Below are 22,826 nucleotides of genomic sequence, written 5' to 3' on the forward strand. Positions count from 1 at the left end.
CTTCTCAGCTTATATAACAATTCGCGAAGATCTGGATAGGCACATTCCACAAAAGATAGACGAATTCTCCTCGTTGGCACTTGCCGGAAGGTACCCCTAGTTCATCATACAGAAAAACAGCCTCTCTTATGCCCCCTGGGGGGGGGAGAGAGCTTAAATACCCCAAACAAGTTTGCCGGAAGGAGAGAGAGGCGGGGGTTTATATATATATCTAGCAACAATTATGGTATAAATTATCCATAAAGAACTAGAACGCAAGGTGAAAAAGCTCAGGTAGCCAAAGATCAAAAACAAATCATACCGGACTAGTCAACATGAAAGCTGACATGAAGTGTTAGAATTGTGATTAATTAATATGGTGTAATAAAGGGAGAGGTGGGGGTGGGGGGGAAGGCTTAATAACTTTTTTCCTCTGGAAAGGGGGAGCCTATTAGACAGAGGGACTTAGTAGAGGATTTAAGATATTTCTTCATTTGTAGGCCTATTATGTCCCATAAAATAGTCATAGAAAGTCCGGGCACAACCAAACCAGTGTAAGACAAGATACGCTTGGTAACATCATTTAATTTCCATTGAGTAGTTTAGAAGTTAATTCCTAAAGTCAAAATCATCCCCATCTGAGGATAGCCCGCACTTGCTAAACAAGAGGATAGCTGGCCTTTGTGGCAATTCCACATTGATTATTCTTGTTTCTTGCCATCTTGATGTAGCCTCTATCTCCCCAGTCGGTCCCCCAGGAATTCTTGACCAGCCAATAGTCTTGGCCGTTTTCAGCTCCGTATCCAACGACAAGAACAGCACGGTCTAAAGAAAAGAGACTGTTGCCGCAGGCTCTGAAAAATCACATACAATCATATTATTAGTCTCATCATCCTGATTGTTTTTGAGATCACTTCATAGCCAACACGGCCAGGCTTTTTTTCCGTCCGAGTTAGCACTCAGTCAGGTAGTTGCCATAAAAAGCGAGCAAGATTGTTGCCCGCGAAAACACCCGACATTTGGCGACGTCTCCAACGCACGGTTTCCTCGGAATGAAGTCTGAGCAGAAATTCAATAGACGGGTCTGCATACTGATGACTTGTCACTACCCAGATCTGGGTACTAAGTGCTTCTGATTGGTTGTAATCTTAATCTTTTTCTAGTACGATTAACAAAAATCTTAATACGAAGTTTTGCTCGTTGTACAAGTTAAGTAATTAATTAATCTCGTTATTTTGTAAGATAGGCGAAGTGGAAGAACTAAGAAATTCCAGCAATAAGTTCACGCCGTTGAGTGGACGACTAAAGTATTAAAGCTATTTCAAGACTAACAGTTAATCCCATGGTTTCCTTCTACATACTGACGACAAGACACGCGTGGCCGATTTGAGTACTAATATCAGGGACCTTACGAAACTACGACGGCGAGGGCAACGAGAACATTAAAAAAAGCAATAGGTTTAATGGGCAAAACAACAACTCTGCACGTGCGTCAAGCTTTTTTTGTACATTTCTTGGCCGTTCCTGCACAACTAAGACTCGAAATAACCAAACTCAGTTCAAATTCAGAGAACGGAAAAGACGAGGCGATAAATTCTACCGTCTCTGTCTGAACTCGGGCGCGGTCCCCTCTCTCAACTCCAATATAAATTCCCCTCTTTTAAGTAACAGGGTGACTTAGGATGATCGCGAAATAGTTTGGATGGATAGTAAGCTCCCTAATCTTACCGAGAGACCTGCAGTGTTCAAACCGTGATAACTACACAGCCTGAAAATTACAATTGCCCGAGCCTACTGTCAGGTCACACCAAGCGAGGTGAATGGGACAGAGAAGGAAACGCCCAGTCTGGTCCTTGAGATATGTGAATTTCACGAAAGTTATTTTTAGACCAAGTAAACGCTTGAAATTAGTTGGAAGTTGGTTTCCGGAGATGTCCGCTTTAATCAATGTTTCAAGAGAGATTAATGGGACATTATGCTCTCTTGATGTTTTGCCACTAAAATATTCTGCATCTAGACAGTAACACACGGACTTGATGACGTTTCAAACAGTTGATTAAAATGTGTACACGTCCCAGGAATTGGACTTACAGCCTCTAAAAATAACTTTAGTGAAATTCACATATCCTGGCCACCGACCTTACATTCCCTGCCCGTCCTATTATTCTCTTTTGGTCACACTCATGTCCCGGGAAAAAAAGCAATTGATTAGGCTCAATAGGCCAAATTTTGGGCGGCCGTTCCAATCGCTACTTTTGAGATATACACTGAAGATTCCCAGGTACCTAATTTGAATATGCTCTTTCAGCTCGTGCTAACAAAACTTTCAAAAGCGAATTGTTTTCGTGTTTACCAAAAGTTGGTCACATGATCAACTAATAATAAATAACGATTTGCAGGTAGCACATCCACATAGTGGTTCTTCGTCTACCTGATTCCTGGTCGATCTGGAATTTGGAAATGTTGGTTTTTGAGGAGAGGGGAAAACCGGAGTACCCGGAGAAAAACCTCTCGGAGCAAAGGAGAGAACCAACAACAAACTCAACCCACATATGGTGTAGACGCCGGGATTTGAACCCGGGCCACATTGGTGGGAGGCGAGCGCTCTCACCACTGCACGACCCTTGCTCCCCAAAGGCCTATTCTTGGTGACCCTATAATGCGTATCGATACCTACGGTTCAACATAGATTCCACTGCGATATGATTGAAATGAAGGACGGGTGGCGTCAATGGCAACAGATATTGGTCCGAAGGTGGCAACGGCTTGTTTTAGAGCTATCTCGTCTCCACTTGGAAGGTCTACAAATCCTGCAATGAAAAAAGTGGACGTAGGTTATACTCTCGTAGGTTATACTCTCTTGGCATCGGCCGGCCAATCAGTCATTTTGATTGGTTGATTGATCTAGGTAATTCCTGTAAGGAAATAGCCAAATGAAAATGGAATTTGATGGCTTGTATAATCTTCGTTTAAAGTACATCTTTTATTTTTCCTCTGCAAAAGAGGGTCGTCGAATGTCTTAAAACATTGTATATATCAGCTAGCTATTTCTGGTGGCTAAAAAAACTTCTGGTCGATTTTTTTTTACAAAGCTGATATCTCAAACCCCGGCCGGACCAACCCTCAGGGTCTTTAAATAACTGAGAAGAAAGTATTGCCTTTGAAATAACATCTGCAAACGGCTACACTTTCTAGTCTTCTCGGATAAGTTCGAAAAAACAGAGGTCCCGTCTCACAGCACTTTCGCTCATCTGGTTCTTGTCGGACGTAAAATACCGGCACGCCAATAGAGAGATTAAGATTCACGTTTACGCCAAACGGCTGACGTGAATTTGTACCACGTGACCAAGTTTTCCCCTTATTTTCCGTTTACTCTTTTTTGCTTCTACACAAAAATAAGTAGTTTTATGCCAGTTTTAGCCATAAGAATCGTTCGGGACTGTTTTTATCTTCTTATTTTCTAATCTGAGAAATTCTCAACTTGAGTCTGACGTTTGCCGTTTGCGGTAAACGTGAATCTTAATCTCTCTAATAGCACTTTTCGAACGTAGACCGCGGTGGTGTGGCCAACCTTTCCTGGGCTGGGTGGGTTATCTGTAAGGAGAGATAACCTCATAATCCTCCCTCAGGAGTCGTAATGGCTACAGGCAGACAGTGTATGTGTATATGTGTGTATGTAACCTCACAGGAGTTCAGGCTTCAGGAGTGATCATCGTTTATTGCGACAGTGCTGTTTCGTATGGTCCGAATTACGTGTGTATGTATGAATGTGTCTTCCGAGGACAGCTGCCATACGATACTGTTGTTCATTTATCAATTATTCTTACCAGTTGCTGTAGCTGCATTGTACTCTGCTCGAAAATAACAATATCCCAAGTCCCTAGCATAATATGGGTAGCCTGCCTCGGAATCGATTCCTTTATTGTCTCTTACGTATTTAAACGCGTTGTCCATCCATCCCCCACCGCAGCCAGTATTGCCGTAACTTTTGGTGCAATCGATGAGATTCTGTTCACTGAGAGACACAAGTATTCCAGTCTTCCTGAAGTGTTGTCCTTCTAGAGATCCAGTCGCGCTAAACGCCCAGGACGAACCACACTGGCCTATGTCAGCGCAACAGAGGGGTCCGTTTACAATGGGTAATTTTATCAGTGCCAAAAATTGAAAGATATCTAGCTTTAGTAAAATCCAGCTAGTGGTCTCTTATCAATACTGCATTCTGATTGGTTGAGCTACTACTAGGCTATATGTTATAGCCCCCTAGTAGCGAAACGCGCGGGCTTTTTGGCGGCAAAAAAGGATTAAAATCTAGCTTTTAACTAGCTAAAACTAGTTGGATTTTACTAAAACATTTAATCCTCTCGCCCTCACAGCCTCTGAGTCAATAGCTCTTCGGCCTCATGGGCTATTGACTCAGAGCCCATTCGGGCTCGGGGAATAATTGTTAAATAATAACCCTGCGAGTAGAGGTTTGTAGTTGGTTTGTTTACACCCCCGTTTCTCCTGGGGCGTATAAAACAAACCAACTACGCGACTGACAAGCCACGCGAAAGACTTCGTTAACGCTAAAAGCCATGTAAGAAAAGAAACCTCTACTCGCAGGGTAGCTATAGTGAGGATGAAATATAGGCTGCTGAGAAAGACTACAAGAGAGAGTAACTAGGAAGAAAGATGAATGAGTGAAATAGAATTTTTTAGGGCATCACCAACTGATCAGATAGAATCAAGAGCTTAGCCACCGTAGGGGGACATGGCCCGGGAGGAGTACTCCCATACATCGGCTTTATAAGTATGTGCCGTCCGATAGGGCTGGGTTTTTTCGGGTCTCCGTTATTAAATGACGGTATCATTTTTGCCATTGTTGGCGCTGTGTTGCCGGTGTGATCCTTAGAGAGGGCACCATTCCCAGCTACACACGAGAAACAAAACAACTGTTAAAACTGAGCTTTACTTTAGAGTATTAGGACAGCGAATTGGGTTTCATTTTCTAGTTTTGGTTTAAGATCGTGGGCCGCCGGCATACACTTATCCGAATTTTTTTTTGACGTTTTGAGCGTTAGCCCTATCAGTTAATGATAGCAAAAATTGTATTCCGCTCCCTACCGACGTAACTTCACAATTTCTTTATAAACTAACCGCCCTTGCGCATGCATTTCATCTTTCCCACTTATTTTAACAAAAGGCGAAGTCTGACCTTCCATAATTCTGATACTCCTTCGCTAAAGTAAATAGAATACGCGTGGATGGAACCGTACGTTAGTATTGATATATTCGCTCATAATCTTTTTGAAAGCCCTTTGAGTCAATAGCAAGAGCCATGGCTCTTGGTCAATAGGCTGTGGCGCGCTGTTCACCTCCACGCGGGATCGATTCTCTCGTCGTTGCCACAGACGCTAGCGCTGTTATGCAAGTTTGCTGTTGACTTTCTCTTTTCACTTGGAGTTTTTCTTGCCAGGTTTGTCGTTTTTCTTCCCTAAACAAAAACTAAGTATTCTCAATACCACATGTTTATCAGCTAGACAAAAGTCCGAGTGACTGTTAACATCAGATCAAGTCAGTAATTCTAACCTCAGATTAAGTCCCACAAATATAAACCGAGTTCACCTTCATTTTTTATTCGAGTTACAAATCCCTTATCTCTCCAGTCCACTGAATCTGGCAGCTGAGGTTTGAAGTTATTTGGAAGCGATTTCTTCAACGAACTTCCAATGTAAATGGCCCGGTCTTCTCGAGTTAGGTCCCCAAACTGCTTCATAGCTGACTCTTGAGAGTAACCTAAGTCATCGTGTTTGGTAATTTTCTGGAAAAATAAGGAGAAAAAATGACGCTTTTTTCTCGCCTACCCACTTCCTACGAGTCGTACCACGTGAGAAAAGCGCAGCCTAGCTCTCTTCCGTAACGAGATGCAGCCAAGCAATAAGTATACTTCAACTTATCTCAAACGTAACACATTCACCACTCATACCTTTTCACAACTTGACGCCGACTCGCACAACTTGAATCATAAATTTTACGCTTTAAACATATGACGAATTAAACGACATCAGTTAAAGGAAAGGAAAAAACAAATTTGGAACAGATCCCCGACGACGATCAGCTGTCTTCCCTAGCCCGCGTGGCAGGCGTCGAAATGGGTAGGGGACCGGGAGGAAGGGAAAAAGGGGGGGGATTGGGGAGAGTTTGGGTTCACACGCAGGCCACTGTCTCCAAGGGATACAACACTCAAGTTGGGCAATATGAACAAAGCAGTAACACTTGCTAACACTAATTCACTGATCACCTCTAACATAAATTAACATTTGTCAAAAAAAAGCATCACAATTAGGCTTTCTGCAAAGGGTGGTGACAAAACCATACTATTGAATAAAACTTGGAGCTCATTATGAAACAGATAAAAAAGGTGTTGAATAATACCTTATTTAAAATACAAATTACAAAAACTGACTACGAAATATAAAAGAAAATACACTAGACCAAAATATTTTAAAGTTTAAACAGTGAAGTAAAAGAAGTAGCACACTAGAGAAAATTTTTTTAGTTCTAAAAATAAGTTATCATCTTTAACGGTCATTCATTCATCTCTATAGATAAATTCAACGCTTCAAACCGCCCGAAAAGGCGAAAGACAGACACATGACTTGGGTAACATGGTTGAAGCTTTTATTGAAACTTTTCCACTCAAAACAGTATTTTGGAACAAAATGGAAACGCCGCAACATTCATCAGTACCGCTCTATACAGCACTGCTCAGATCTCAGCCGGTAACTGAACAGCGGCCATATGAATAGAGGGCCGGCTTGCCTGGCCTGTGGTTGTTGCTTCATTATTTGCTTTTCATCACTAATTGTTTTAAATACAATTCTAACCTTAGCCACATAATCTTCCCTCCTCTTTTCGTAAATGTGAGCAAGGTTAAATGTACATCGTCATTGAAATAGGAGAAAATAAAAATGAGTGACAAGAATAACCGTTTCGTCTCGTACCTTGAGGTTTTGGGTCCAGATCGTTTTTCTCGCAGTTTGCCCCCTCGTCTCGGTGGTGTAGGTTTTGTTCTGTAAAGTCTTTCTCGTTTTCCATTGTTCATCCTTCTCTTGCCTGAGGATATAAGCACTACTGACTGCCCAGTAACAGAAGAAAACAACAAATCCCCGCATTCTGCTGCTCTAAAATAAGTCCGGTCTTCTCTTATTTTAGTTGGGGCAATCAAATATGGATTGGTCAGTAGCGGACTGGGACTTTCTGTTCTGATGACTGCGCGATAGATACAAGACTAAAAAGTAGCTTTTTAATTACCAAATGCAATGCATCATGGGATACCCGCTACAAGGTTCATATTCTTCTGTAGGACTTTTTCCGTCAACTTGCCTAATTTTCCGTGACCTTAGGTTTAGCTGTTACTTTCCAAAATTTTCAAAACCATTCTTGTTTTGGGGGTATTTTTCAGACTCAGTTCAAGAGACAAACTCTGGTATCCACCAAAACGCTGTTTAATTAATTAATCTTGCTTTGACATCTGCAATAACTTATCTACCTAACAAAACTTTAATCAGTTTGCAATGACTTTCCAATACCGAGAATTACATTCCGTGCCTTGGCCTGAAAAATGAAATTCTTGAATTCCATGACTTTCCAGTTTTTCCGCGACCCGTGGGAACCCTACGGTAAAGGAACATCAAGGAAAAACTGTCCCCGGACCCGGATCCTTTTCTGGATCTCTTTCCCTGCATACATGGAATTTCTATTTTTTACATCCATTAGCGGACTGAGATCTTCAAAAAGTGGAGGCTAGCTTGTGTAGTCCCCCGATAAGAAGGGGACCCGGCCTTGAATATAATTTTCCTCGGCTCTGAGGGCTTCAGTTTGGCCTAAGATTAAGGTAGGGCCCGGGGCCCGCGGCCCGCTGCCCCCTCCCCTAACCTCATTTCCAGGGCTTTTTTCCTTAAAAACTCTTCAAAGGAAAAACGTCCTGGGAACGAGGTAAACCGCTTAGGTGGGGTAAGCCGCCCGTCCATATAATCGCTGGTTTTAAGTTGATCACGTTTACATGATAGGTGCGGTGACCCGCTACATTTTAGCTCACCTATCTGGGGTATCCCACCTCGATGTAAACAGGCCCTTAAAGCGTTGTTTTTAGCGAATACCTTCATTAACAAAATGGCAGTCGGATAATGGCAAAAAGACTACAATGAACTGATTCATTAAAGTAGCAACATTTCAATAACAAACAACAAAAAAACTAATTTGCAAAAAGAAACAAAAATCTGAATGATTCTGGTACATTCAAATCCCGTTAATACGGCCACTAAAGGGGCCATAGAAAGTGTAAATATTAACAGCGTGTCCGTATTAAGCGGGTGGAATTTAAAGAAAATGTAAGGGCTTTCTTTCTCTAGGGACAAAGCAAGCTGTTCGTAATAATGAGGTTTCCGTATTAAGCGGGGTTCGATTGTAGTTACAATCAAGTGACGTCATAGTGGAAACGGCTTATAGTCGAATCTCGTGTCCTGCCGGGGCCTCTTCTTCTTTAGTCTGTGTAGTAGCGCTATAAAGGGAAGGGGATCAGGGGGAATTCGGGCGCGTGGGGGTAGGGGGAAGAGAGTGACCTCCACTCTCTCCTTTCTTTCTCTAAGGGAAGTGAAGGACTATTATTATTACTAGAAATACGTGTATCGCAGAACCTCGCGAAGCTCGGGGGAGGGGGGTGGGGGTGGGATGTAGTTAATCTTCTTTTGGTAGGAGTAAATTTGAACCAAGTGCTCTGGCGTTAAAAAGGATCTTTTGGGTGAATTATAGTCAAAAGGAAATCGGTGTGATAGTGAATAACTGCATTAATCTAGTAAATCACACTTCTAATCTACACCTCAACAACAAAACTATCCTTAAGCAATTAAAACGTCTTCGGATAATACATTCACAATTTTTTAACATGTCTAAAAAGTATTTCTTTCTACGAGTAAAACATTATTATTATTATTATTATTATTATTATTATTATTATTATTATTAATATTATTATCATTATCATTATTATTATTACTACCACTACTACTAACTAAGAATTCAGACTATAGATCGTTCTTCAAGGCGTCTGCCTTAAACTCGTCAGTATTTCTGGAATTTCTACCTGTAAAATAACAGAACAGCTTGTTTTTGAAAACGTTCAAAATTAGGACAAAGTGATAAGAGAGCTTTAGAAAAGCAATTTTAGGTGATAGGGGAACAATTCGAAACAATAGGGCCATTTATACGAGGAAAAATAAGACGCGTCTTACATAAGACGCGAACTGTACCATTTATACGAGCATGTCTTATCTAATAACACGCGTCTTAGCTAAGCCGCGTCTTATTTTAGACGAAATGTGCCGTTTATACGGAAAGTTTGCGTCTTATTTAAGACATGTCTTATGTAAGACGCGTCTTATTTTTCCTCGTATAAATGGCCCTAATGTTGCAACGCCGTGATGTGCTGAAAATAGTCGTTTCGACACCGTCTTCACAAGACGATGCCGACGATTTAATTTATTGTGTTAAAACGAAAAGCGAATAACAAACCTTTCCAAAATGTTAGAAGGTCGTCTATGGTTTCGGCTTCCTAAAAGAGAATAGAGGCAAACAAAAAAGCGTTGTGAGCGCCTGTTCTACTTAATGTGGTTTGCGATAATATTGGAGCGGAAACGCAATAAATATTATTACATACTTTCAATGTTTCGAAGGTGACTTTGCCACTTTCTTGCACTCGATAACCTAAAACGAAAGACAAAGTACATCATAATAACATCACTACTCTTTCAGCTCAAAAGGGGCCAACATGCGAAGGCGGGCGAATCTCCGGGCGCAATGTACCCAGCCAGAAGAGCCTTTCTTTCCCTATTACAGCTCCATTTTGCCGTACTCGAGAAATACTCGGCATGAATCCAGGAAGATCTTTGTTGAGCATGCGCTGCATGTTGCTAGGGAACAGTTTCGAACCCAGACCTAATAGCCACGCGCTTGGTACAGTGGGCTCAGTTATGGCAACCGGCCTTTTTAATAAATGGTGCTCACACTAAAAAAAACGTGTTTGACGAGAGAAAAGAAGATTGACTAGTCTAAAAGTTCGGGCTGCGGCGAGTTCAAAGGATCGACGCGATTCAAGAAGAGCCTCCTTTTCTTTTCCTCCATCAAAAAGAAGACAAAAACAGGCTCTACTCGCAGGGTAGCTAGGCGGAAGAAGGCGACAACCGGAAATACCATACGCATGCGCAACTTGTAGTATTTTTTCTCTCCCGGTTAAAAATTCTAAGAAATTGTTATTAGAGACCTTTACATTCTAAGACGAGTACGACTAGGGGTACGAGATTTTCTCAGTACTAAGTAGTGTACGCGCGTGAGCCAGCGTCATTTTGGCGGGAAAACGTGGTAGCCGTCGTCATTCTACTACGAGTTTTCGCGCGAATGTCGTGGTGGCGAGAACAAGATATCAAGTGTTAGAAGTTTTATCATTTTGCGATCGGGAGAGCGCGTAACCTCCTTCACTAAAGATAACGACGCTAACTTTTCTAGTGAAAAATGGTAACATGAAGCTTTCCGGGGAGTTTATATTTTGAGAATATGCGAAAAAACTTCAAGTCAAATCTCGTAGTCGTAGTCGTCCTCGTCCTCGAATCTAAAGGTCTCTAATACTATACGCATGCGCAGCTTGTAGTATATTTTCTCTCCTGTTTAAGAATTCTAAGAAATTGATGCTGATTACCACTCACCAAAAACAGCAGGTGCTTGCCGACTGCAATGTCGGGAGAACAGAGACAGCGAATTTGCACCACAATCGTGTAGGACAATGTAATCATTTCTTTCCACCTGAAACGTAAAAGTCATATACAGTGGAACCTCTCGCTACGCACAGTCCGATAATACGGGGCATGTCTCCTTGGTGACCGTATTAACCGGGTTCCATATATGGTAGTGTAGAAGACGTATATGTTGCAATCAGACACTTTATACTCCAATAGATTGCTCGAAATCTATGGCGAAAGTTCTTTTTAAACTGTGTAGATAAAATCACCACTGCAAAAAATAAAGCGATATAACTCAACTATAAAAAACTGAGATAAGATATTACTTAAAATCTTTTTAAAAAAATTAAAACGTAAAAAACCATGAGGTCGTTTTGACGTTTTTGAACTTCACTGTCAAGCAAAAAATAAATAAAAACATAAAAATGATTAATAAATAAAAGATAAACAAAGAGAAAAGCAGCACATAAGGATATATGTTCAAATTAAGAGTTGAGTATTGACGTTTTTTTTCTTGTGTTTATAAAACATGGTAACCAAGAAACTCCACACGTCGTCAGTCTTTTTAAATATTTCTAAATTTTCGAAAAACGTCTTTAAAATGATTTCAAGGATTATCTTATCGCAGTGTTTTTCATAATCAAAGTACCTTAGGGAGAAGAATATTTCTTTTGATTACGTCTCCGGAAAAACACAGAGGTCCAGCGATGTTATGGTTTATTTTCTGTGTAATAATGAATGACAAAAGAATAAATAAAAAAATAAAATAGAAATGAAACAATGACAAAATAGAATTGCCACGGAGAATAAGAAAGATGGATATTACTAAAACGGAAAAAAAGGAGCGGGGAACAAGCACGCGAAAAAGAAAAATGGGAACAAAGCTTAACTTGAACTTTAGCCCTACCAGTTTCCATTTTTCACTTTCCTGTTCCCATGACTCGTTGCCCGCTCCCCGTTTTAACGGAGCTTCACGCGCACGTGCGCCAGCGGAGCCCCGTATCTAAAGTAAAATGGAAACCTATCGATGCCAGAAAATTTGGTTATGACGTCAGCATACGCCCGTACGTTCGTAGGGACTTTGGGGGAGGTAGTGTGGGTGGGACTGGAGGGACTGGCAATTATTAGGCACGGAATAAAATTGGACAACCCACGTTTTTCTTGGCGCAAATTTTAGTAACATCCTAAGAAAAATAGACCATGCACAATCTAATAGGTATGCATCCTGATGCACTGCACTTACAGCCGGCACAGATGCGCGTGCAAGTAAAAATTCACTCATTACAGGCACAAAGCTAAACAAGCATTTTTTTTCTCTCGTTTGTAGATCAGTGGGGACCTTAAATCTGACGACGGCGACGGCCACGAGAATATCAAAAAAGCGATAGGTTTATTATTACGATTTAGCTTCATAGTAGCCTATCTGGACGATATAAGAGCCCTTTGCTATGGGAACGTTATACCTTTCCTTCTTTAGGTTGTCCATGGCTATCAAAAACTTCCACACGTCTCTGCAGTAATTAAAACAGGGTAACACTGTCAGTCCAGTACATGAGAAATAGAAATGGCTCTTATAGCAATCCATTAAATTACCACACAACGAAAACGCTCCCATCGAGAAACCTGTTAACTTCAGGATAAAAATTATGCTAGTTCAGTACCTACTTGATATTTCTTTACATCCGGGCAGTAACACGTCCTTAATAAAATATCCTACAACAGTTAAAAGAAAAAACAACAACAAAAAGCAACAAACAAAATAGGTCTTATGGAAAACTCCACCATCAATCCGCTATTAAGCTCCCCTTTCTAAAGGCCTGTTTATATGAGGCTAACCGGTCGGGCTCATCTCATATAAACATTCCCTAATAAGGCTTACTTTTGCAGGGGAAGAAAGTTATTAGGCCCCCCTCCCCTCCTCGCTTATTATTAAGTGATATGCTGTATTAATCAATCAGTACCTGTAACACCTCATGTTGGCTGACCCAGTATGGTATATTCGTGTGCTAGAAGTTCGGATTCGTTTTTAATCTTCGGATTCATGACTCCTAACATCATGTGTCTGAGCTTTTCCACTTTGCGTTCTGGTTCTTTATGGATAAATAAACTCGACCCCCCTCTCCGTTAAGCCCACCTCAAACCTGTTTGAAATAGATACGCCCCGCCCCCGGGGGGGGGCTTGTTAGAGGATTTCAGGTAGTTATTTTTTATCGGTTAAGGATCTCGTTTGCCAGAATATATTCTACACTTACAGCTCCAAAATGTATAAGTGCCACTCTTAGTTCATCTGATGGCACCTTTGTGTATTCTACTCTACTGACAAGCCAGCCTGCCTGAAGAAATTACATAATTAAATTAAATTAAATGATTTTTGAGGTTTTCAGTTTGCGCTTTGAAAGGCGGATGTACTAAATGTGTGTAAGGGTTCATTTTTTAAAATCCAATTTAGTTCGTAAACAAACCTTAAGTTCACGCAAGAATGTGGACGACGCAGTGAGAAATGAGCAGGAAAAAATCACCTCTCTCCCGCCTTTTTTTCTTCGTTTTCAATTTCACGGCGCCATCTCATCTTTTATTGCATTCACACTATCAAAGTTGATTTACGTACTCCAGTGAATTCCATACCTTTGTATTAAATGCGTGGCCAAACTCAGTTATCACTTGTTTGAATACTCCGTGGCTGGGAAACAGTTCTGGAACTTTTTCCTAACAACGTAAGCAAAACAAAACAACCGCCTCATGTAAGGGGATACCAAGACAGTCTTGGATTCTGGATTCCAGATACTGGATTCCGGATTCTAAGACAGTGGAACTTGGATTCTGGATTCCAATCGTTAGCGGGATTCCGGATTCCTTGAGCTGTACTTCGGATTCCAAAGCCCAGGATTCCAGATTCCACAAACAAAAATTTCGTGGATTCCGGAATCCGGATTTCTTTACTTGGGGTGAAAACATATAAGAAGGGTCACGTGATATTATAAGGAGAACGCAATAACACGACAAGTAGGCATTTATCTACGTAGTACGATCAGCTTTTCAGAATTCAATGTGTCTACTTTGTATAGTAACTGTTTTGCTGATCAGGTCCTCTATAGATCCTACTTCTGTGGCATATTCGTTTGCGGTCCTTTACAGTTTAAATGTCAATTTATCTAAAACTAACTTCGGACAGTTTTTGAAGCGTGGTTTACATCTAACTAACCGTATAGTCCATACCCACCCTCGAGGTTTTGGGAAAATTGTGACGATCTTAAATATATACTTCAGTTTTACCCGGGCAGCACCCGCTTGTCAAAACTTCGTGTACAGGACACAGATGACGTAAAACAAAAGACCAATTTGTTTCCTGTTCAGTGAAAAATCTGCTCGGTATTGTTTCACGGTTTTTGTTCTTTTGTTTTATGTCATTTGTATCCGGTACAAGAAGACAATTCCCCGCCGCGGTTCGTCCTCCGACGGAGCAAAACTATTATGCTCTCGATGTATCAGAGGGCGGGAACTTAACATATTCAAAAGAGCTTATTGCATTATTTTTTGGCATGTCGAATTTTTGGGACTCAGGGGCTTACATATAACACATGAACGGGTTAATTAATTTTACGGAATTTTTCGTTACTTGCCTGTTAACCTCACGAGGGGCACACTGCGAGCAATCTCTCTTTTGCTCAAAAATCTCACAGATGTTCGGGCAAAAGGGAGACTGCTGGCAGTCTAAAAAGAGGGGCGGCTATATATAGGCTTGCTACAAGTGGATTTCTTGACTTACTCTTAGGTCTTGCGCATATTTCTCAAAAGAAACTCCAGCAGTATCATCCTCTGTGTTCACCTGACAACAGCATCAGTATTGGTTACGAATGAAAAAAAGATCGTCGCGATAATGGACGCAACTTTTGCAGTTGCGAAAAGAAAGCCTGAAAAAATTCGGGCTTGTACAGGATTAGCCGACCCCTGTTCCCCTTTTGCAATACCGGCGTACACTAATGAAACAATTATCGACTCAGATTTTAGAATACCCAGAAAAATCAAGATCTTTCTATTAGTTAGTCCTTCATTAAATTCTGGACATACATCGTACAACGTTTAACTCGAGTTCTTCATTCTTTCATCCTTACCTTGAGGCCGCCACCTATGTCAACAACATCAATCTGGTTTCTCCCTACCCGATGGTTAACTTCCTGAATAACAATAAAAGAAAAAAAAAAAACAGCTTACGCCTAATGTCCACTATGTTACTTATATACAGCTGTACTACTGATTTTGTAACAATATTACTAACAAATTGTTAAATCTCCTTACCAAAGCAAACTGTACAATGCACTTCACTCCTTGAGTAAGAGAGTCATAACCAAAGCTCTAAAGATCAGAAAAATAAACGGATCAATGTAGGTTTTTAAGAAACTACCCACCTACCCCTCCCCTAAGCCATCACTTTGCCCTAAGTGAGAAGTAAGTGTTAAATATGTTAGCTTAGAGGAGGGGTAGGTGGGCAGTTTCCCAGAAACGTGAATCGATCCAAATAAACACATGAAAAAAGCACATAATTGTGGAAATTGCAAAATCACAATCAAAGATTACATAAAGCAATCTTACGTTTACATTGTATCACCAAAAAGTTAAAGATCATCTTTCTTTAGTAAAGTGCCATCTCCAATTCTCCATTAATTTGTTATTCTTGTTAAAGCCTGCCTTATGTTCTATGCAACTCTACAGAAAATAAGGTAGTTATCCATCAATAATATTGTTTCATCAGTGGAAATTTAGCTCCCAATTAGTACAACAGTTGAAAATGCAAACAGACTTGATTTTCAGCAGCTTGCATGCCAGCACTTCTTTTGCGTTTTTTAGTTTGAAAAAAACAAAAAAAAAGCACAGACAAACAGAACAGTGAAAGTTGGCATATTGGATCTTCTTATTGTCAGTATTTTTATGGAAGTGCGAATGATGTTTGTTGCATACGTAACGCAGACAGCATGTGTTCAATACTTAGCTACCTGACTTCCAATGTGTACATGAACCCCTGTCAGCCATGGCCGGTTTACATACCAACTGATTAAGTCTTCTTTTGATGATTCTGTGAGCTATTAAAACAAAAAAGGACAGTGGAACCTAGATATACCAAAGGGACAGGGCACTGGCAAACTTTGTTTGCTGTTATAATGAGGTTTCATTATACAGTCACCTGTACAGTGGAACCTTGATATAACAAACCTCTATGTAACAAAGTCCTCGGGTATAACAAATGCTTTTCTTTACCCAAGAAATAGTAAAATATATAAAAGTGAAACTCGATCGATAAAAATGAAACCTCATTGCAGTTAACAAATTTTGCCAGTCCCTTGGTCCTTCGTTGTATCCTAAATTGTAAATAAATTGTAAATATCTTATTATCCACTTCCCTCAGGGCTTTTCAGGGATAATTTACAACACTGGTTGGGGGACGTTGCCAGCTTAGGTGCAGTTTACAAGTAATCAAGGAATGAGTAATGATGCCCCCATATGTGAGTGTGAAAGTGAGATAGACCACTACACCGGGCACTATGTGCCCTACTCTTTACAAAGAGTGTGTGGGTTCTTTAACATCCAACAGATTTATTACATGTGCAAGGGCTTGTGAGACGGGGCCTATGGTTTATCGTCCTTATCCAAGAAGACTGGAAAGTCTAACCATTTGCAGATGTTATTACAGACGCGGCACTTTCTCCTAAAGACCCTGAGTGTTGGTCTGGCCAGGGTTTGAACCTGCTGCTCAGCAGACCGGCGCTTATCCCATTGAGCTAACCGGGCAGCGGTTATCGAGATTCCACCATATTTAGGTTCTTTTTCATATGTTCTTACTACTACTGAGGTAAAGAAAATCATTTATTATACCAAGAGCCATATGATCGGTTGGTTATAGGATCATAATGACGTTCCACTTAAGACCGTGTGAAATATCTACAGTCAAATCACCTTTTCCTGACAACCTGTGCTCTATGCAGTTACAATTTTTATTTTGTCTCCTTTAGAATGTTCCTCAAACAAGTGAAAATAGTTATTTCACAACACAACTCACCAATACTCCAAACTTTGAATCTTGAGTACACACACTGTTAGTAAAAAGAAAAGGAAAAAGCATTCTAAAAGCTTAATAGTACAAGAGTTTCTTATCAAGTGAAGTGAATTAAATTTGTGAAGGGGTGGGGGGAAGGCAGAAAAAATCCCTTCTGTACCAGGGAGGCAGAGATTTTTTCTGGTAATATAAGTTTTTTGTTTTTGATGTTTCTTACTGTACATAGTTTACATTGTCAAAGTTTTCTCTTTTATTTTTCATCAAAAGAAGTGGAGGCATCCAAATATAAATAAATAAATAAAATAAATAGATAGATACAGCCCACCAGGTACATGACATTTATATATAAACAAATCACCACTTCATAACTTCTGAATCATTTTAATTAACACATATCTGAGGAATCCACTTTTCTGTGTGTCGATCTTGTCAAAATGTAGTAAGAAGTTAAACGTTATAGTGCATCCCCAATCATAATCACCCGTTCAAATGCACAGCATCTGCATACACAGCATCATACAAAACACAAACCTCAAGGCCTGTATGTCTCCAGCACCAATAAGTGGATTTAACCTGAGTCCCGCCTTTGACTTAGTGTGACTATAATGAAAAATGAGAGGAGATTTGCCAGTCATGACAAACAGTATTAACTAAAGGTAAACAATTGTAATTTAAATACAATGTAAATGATGACTATAACATTTCAGATTGTACAGATCTTGCCTAAACTTGCCGTTTCTGATTGGCTCACATCCCCCAGCTCTATTCATAACCCGCCAGTGTTTAACAAATTTTCCAACTCCAGCGATAACATTCTCCTGGATCTAGAAAATCCTTCACATCAAACTCAGCCCAATTCAATAATAATTTTTTTTAAACTTGCCTCAGTTCTTTCATAATATCTGTCATGACCTCAAGTTCTTCATAACTGTTAATATTTATGATAATTCCTTTCTCCAAGCCAAATTCTACCGAAGAACAGAAAGTGATTTCTGTCAGTCCCCACCGAAAAACAAACAAACAAACAGACAAACAAACAAGTAATAAATTGGTCATGTCCTAAATTTGTTATATTTTATAAGTATTATTTAATTAATGTTTCAATTTTTCTATTATTCATGAATTACTTTTTGTTATTTTTTTCTGACAGTGAGGACCAATAGAGCATTATGATTAAAAATACATACAAAGTCATACAAAAACTACTGTAATATAATTATGTTGTGTCCCAGAAAGCCATATTGAATGGCAAGTATATATAACTGACAGTCTGACCACAAAATTAAACGTGGGCATTGGATACATCAAATTGAACACATTATTATTAATTTTGTCATTTCCATATGACCTCATTTTTAATAGTTGTGCTTGCTTTTAGTGAGAATTAACGCTAGGGACGTCTTTTGATGTCACTCATAATAAAAAAATATATGGGGCATGAATCTCATAGCAAACATAATTTTGAACACAACTCAGTATTAATGGATGCTGATTGCCAGAGGTAGCCAAGATTGACAGAGAAACTTGATTTAAGAATGTCATACTTAATTCAGGAATTGTTTTGACTGGTGAGTCAAACACTATTCTCTCTGGGGGAAATCCAATATCCAGGGCGTGCAGCACTTCACCTATAGATGCACACTCAACACCGTGGCCCTAAAACCGACATTAAAGAGGGAAAAATAAAATTAAAACTGGTGACCTTCATCCGAACTACAGTGGAACCTGACAACGTTTTGCCACCTCTCTACAATGGCCACTAACTTTTTTCCTAATGGTCAGTCCATACATTGCCGCTCTTGTTTAAATAACTCTACAAGTCAGCCGCCTCTCTACAGCAGCAACGCCCACTAAAGCACGTCTCCAACTGCCAAAATAACGTCTCCACAACAGCCAGTTTTTTCAGTGACTGATAAAAAAGTCAAGAATGTATGGTCATGAAATTTGATCCGTATGGCCATGGCGCATTGATGATTAATCATGGCATAATTGTCATTGGATTGTGTTCTTCCACTTTTGCTGCTAAAAAATTAAGTATAAATTGTCTACGATACTAAAAGTGAATGTTGCAAACCTTTCTTGTTTTGTCACGTTAACATTTTGATCCAAAACATTATTCAAGTTTTTTGTGTATATTTTATCTCTGTATATTACCATGATTGGATTACCAAGAATACAGTAAGCATATGAACTTTGCATGATAAACATGTTGTACTCCCTAAAAGAATAATTGTTCCTATTACACCCCTACCTTCCCATTACGGCCGCGTCTCTACGACAGCCACTTTCTTCTGTTGCTAAGGTGGCCATTGTTGAGAGCTAATTTGACTCTATTAATATAGCTTGAAGTATGACGTAAGAGTGGCCGATTTTACCATACTCAAAAACAAGACCAGAAAATACTGCAAATGCTGATAATAAACTTACCAGTGGGACCAAAAATAAGGAATGTAAATATTTTGATCTATTAGTTTAACAGGTTTTGTTCATAGCAATTGTCCCATTTATCATTTTTTGCTAATAAATTAATAATTATTCTTATTAGCTTTTATATTTTATTTTTGATTAATTAAATCCCTCAAGATTAGATAATATGAACTTAAATTTGATATTTTAATATTTCTACAGGTGTATGTCTTAATTTATCATTATACATGTATGTATCCCTAATTTCAAGTGAAACCTCTATTAAGTGGACACCTTCGGGACCTTCCCAAGTGTCGGCTTGATAGAGGTTGGTAAAAATTGCACAATGTTTGTTAACGATAAACATTCAATGGTTACTCTGTGTGAGACTTTTAGGTGAACATGAATTGCAGATGACAATCATACGGTCACATATTGGTCTAATCTTCAGTTTATTGACAGCTAAATGTATTGACTTATCTTTATTAATCAACTTACCGGTACTACAGTGCGTATTTCAAGAACATAATCCAATACTACAATTATCAATTTAGTCTGGTGTCCACTTAATAGAGGTTTTCAACAATAGAAATTAGCCAAATACAATATATTTTAGTGACGGTCTGCATCTGCTTAATAGAGGTGTCTGCTGAATAGGGGTTCCTTATAAAGGGAATTTATATAAGACTTTAATTTCAGGACCTGGCTTAGTGTCCGCTTGATAGAGGGTGTCCGCTTAATTGGGGATCCACTTAATAGAGGTTTCACTGTAGTAGGTTTCTCCTTCAATTGGGCAGCTACTAAAACTAATGCATATAAAACAAATTGATTTACTACCAGAAAGACAACCGCATGCACAAAACTGGATGGTAATTAACAAAGAGATAGACTAGGAGAAATTTTACCTTGTCCAACACAATTTTTAATACTGCCGAAACTGGGTTTGATTTCATAGCCATTGCATGGAGGAAATCTAAAAGGCAAAATTTAAACAATTTTTGATTCGGTTACACTCTTTGTACAGGCCCTTTGAAGGTGTCAGAAGTTTATTAAAAGCAAAGTCTCCTGGATACAGTGACAAGCAACAACTCAAATGAAAATTTGTCCTCAAGATCATATATGATGTATTAATGTGACTTGTCCCATTTCAGTTACGATGTCTAAACATTGCAGCCGACTGCTGACATATGGAGGACACGTTGGTAGTCTTTACACTAGAGCCTAAATAAGCTACGAAATATTTCAAGACAAGTAAATTTTAAATTTTTTAAATAAAAGAAAGCTTCACACACAACCTATTTTTTTTACTTCAGGCCTATTTTCCCACGCAACATAATTAAGATTGATTGAAATGCTTCGCCTTTCACAAAGCTTTAATAATAAACAGCAAGTTCGCTAAGTCGGTTTTAATGATGGTTTTCGAGTCACTTGAAACTTCCTTGAATCGTTTCAACTTTCCGGCTTTCATGAGATGCAAAGTCAAGTTACTAGACATTTTACTTAGGCCTTCACACGTATTTTTTGGTTAAGTAAAACTTAGCAGCTCTTAAGTCTTAGGGCGCTTTCCATCAGAGCTGACCGGCCAGACCATTCCCGTCGTAATGAGAATTTCACTATTGATCAAAACTATCCATCCAGATCAGTCAAATCCTAAACAGTGTGCAGGAAGGAGATAGTTTTTCAGCAAAAACCCTCGGAAAAAGCCGATTTCACGGTTAAAATGACTGATCCGGCAACGGTCCGGACGGCCAGTTCTGGCAAATGGAAAACACCCTTACTTAACAGCCTAGTGTAAAGACAACCGTTGACCTCGAGCGGACGAACATCAGCTGGTAAGGTGGTCTGTCGGCTCATCTCCAGTGTAATATAATTTATTACTCACAGCTGACGTAAAACAAAGAAAACAACACATCCTAACAATGAACCTAACCCTGCGGTCTGTGTCATGATCTGGCAGAAGGCGGCAAATTGTAGTTACCTTTTCCAAAAGCCTGTTTGGCTCTGTCAAGTCCGGCTTCAAATTCATTGAGATCATAGAAAAGAGCAGCATGTTGCGGGCCCCCTGGCTTATACACAAGAGAAGGAGGCCCTAAAATGCCATCAGATATGGCTGCCTTCAGGGCAATACTTGCTGTTTTCCTAGACATTGCTTGTCTTCCCTGACTTCTTGCTGCATGGGTATGTATTTCCGGCTCATTATCATCTTCTTACTGCTGTCAGCGGTCTTACATTAGTTTAGTATTCTATGTATGTGATACTGGAAATTCTTGCAGATTGGATCATTGGAATCCCCCCAGGAAGTGGTCGTGAACAACAATTTTGACACAATTTTGCATGGGTGGGGGAGAAAAAATAGGATTGAAATAGACGCAGTGTGCACGTGTTTAGCTCTAAGATACTGTCGTTGCCTTGTAGCGTGCTTGGCGCCCCAAACTCTTAGCGCGGGCAGAAGAAAGCGGACTGGATGACTGAAGAAGACTGACGCGGTCCTCAAGTTTTCATTGAAATTTTTGTTATGCGGTTGTGGCTCTCATGCTATGATGTCTTTTAGAGCAGGAAGTCATGAAGATCTATTTCCACAATGGCTATTTTAACTCCAGAATGGGAGTAAAAAGAACTTTAACCCCCAAAAAGGGGTTATCCTGTACCTTAAATTTTTACTCCATTTTTGGAGTCAGAATAACTCCTTAAAAATTACGGTGTAAAGAATGTAAAAAACGAACACTTTTTGTGTGTTGATGGAGAATAATAATTTTAATAATTTATTTATTGAAATTGCACAAATTTGTATCACCTAGAGTTATTAAAGACGCTTCACTTAACAGAAATAAAATATGGTTATTGGGTAACATTCTTCTCCTTTCTATCAAAACCAGTGAAAAACGATAACAACTAACATAAGGATGCGATAAAGTACCAGCTAAAAGCACGTGCGCTCAGGCTACTTTAGCCACCTTGCAAATGTCTTAGCATGATGCAGTTTCATTTAAACCGCAATGTTTTTTGTCCATGGAACTCCTGTCCAATCGACCGTACAAAATTCTGCAGTAAATGTGGTTTTCTCTTGCTTGCAATTGGTGGTCATACCCATTTCGTAGTACGTTGTCATTCTTAGTTTGATATGGTCAGTTTCTTAAATGTAGAAATGGTTGTTGGTCGCTGTACTCTTCATTGGCTAGAGCTACTGTTGCTAAAATTTATATCCACAATTTTCTTTTGACAAACATATTTCATTCTCTGAATATTAAGCCTTATCTAGAGAAGTGCAGCTAGGCATGCGCTGCCTTGACGTTCCAAAGCCACATTTTAATATGAGGGTTTTTCTTAATAACTTAAGTGGTTGCTTGGTAACACCTCAGAGTGTGCTTCGGATCTGGAGTTCCGTTAAGCCTGGACGTCACGTTTTTTCCCCCAAGTTCCACTTTAAACGTTTACCCTACTTTTCCTCTTTTCACCCAGGGCTTGCGAATTGTAATGTAATGTAATTCAATGGTTCATTTCCCAGAGAAAACGTAGAAAAGCGCTTGGTCACTCGCATTACGTAGCAGGTGCAATTTCCTGAACTTGACTTTAGATCATACACGAATAGGCCGTGCGCTGTCTTCAATGCGATGTGTTTG

General features: G+C 39.6%; 2 protein-coding genes across 3 annotated transcripts; both read right to left on the reverse strand.

Moving 5' to 3' along the window:
• Window positions 1-592: 592 nt before the first annotated feature.
• On the reverse strand, window positions 593-8,620 carry LOC140927546 (procathepsin L-like). 2 transcript variants are annotated; one of them, XM_073377212.1, is made up of 5 exons: window positions 6,963-8,620; window positions 5,584-5,779; window positions 3,807-4,082; window positions 2,657-2,789; window positions 593-833 (listed from the first exon to the last, which is right to left on the reverse strand). In XM_073377212.1, exons 1-5 carry the CDS (start codon window positions 7,131-7,133, stop codon window positions 638-640), a joined length of 972 nt encoding a protein of 323 aa, XP_073233313.1. In that variant the 5' UTR covers window positions 7,134-8,620; the 3' UTR covers window positions 593-637. The 2 variants fall into 2 exon arrangements, with proteins under 2 accessions (XP_073233313.1, XP_073233314.1); XM_073377213.1 differs by lacking the exon at window positions 5,584-5,779 and having other exon boundaries at window positions 594-833.
• Window positions 8,621-8,945: 325 nt separating this feature from the next.
• Window positions 8,946-21,358, reverse strand: LOC140927547 (diaminopimelate decarboxylase-like). The gene is made up of 19 exons (XM_073377214.1): window positions 21,185-21,358; window positions 20,112-20,179; window positions 18,345-18,456; window positions 17,684-17,768; window positions 17,332-17,400; window positions 16,804-16,837; window positions 15,743-15,829; window positions 15,048-15,104; window positions 14,864-14,926; window positions 14,518-14,577; window positions 13,377-13,457; window positions 13,004-13,084; window positions 12,417-12,464; window positions 12,215-12,262; window positions 11,401-11,475; window positions 10,719-10,815; window positions 9,677-9,723; window positions 9,532-9,571; window positions 8,946-9,103 (listed from the first exon to the last, which is right to left on the reverse strand). The coding sequence occupies exons 1-19, from the start codon at window positions 21,351-21,353 to the stop codon at window positions 9,045-9,047; spliced, it is 1,380 nt and encodes a 459-aa protein (XP_073233315.1). The 5' UTR covers window positions 21,354-21,358; the 3' UTR covers window positions 8,946-9,044.
• Window positions 21,359-22,826: the final 1,468 nt, after the last annotated feature.

This window comes from Porites lutea, chromosome 2 (genome assembly GCF_958299795.1).
Source record: "Porites lutea chromosome 2, jaPorLute2.1, whole genome shotgun sequence".
NCBI classification, from domain to species: Eukaryota; Metazoa; Cnidaria; class Anthozoa; order Scleractinia; family Poritidae; genus Porites; species Porites lutea.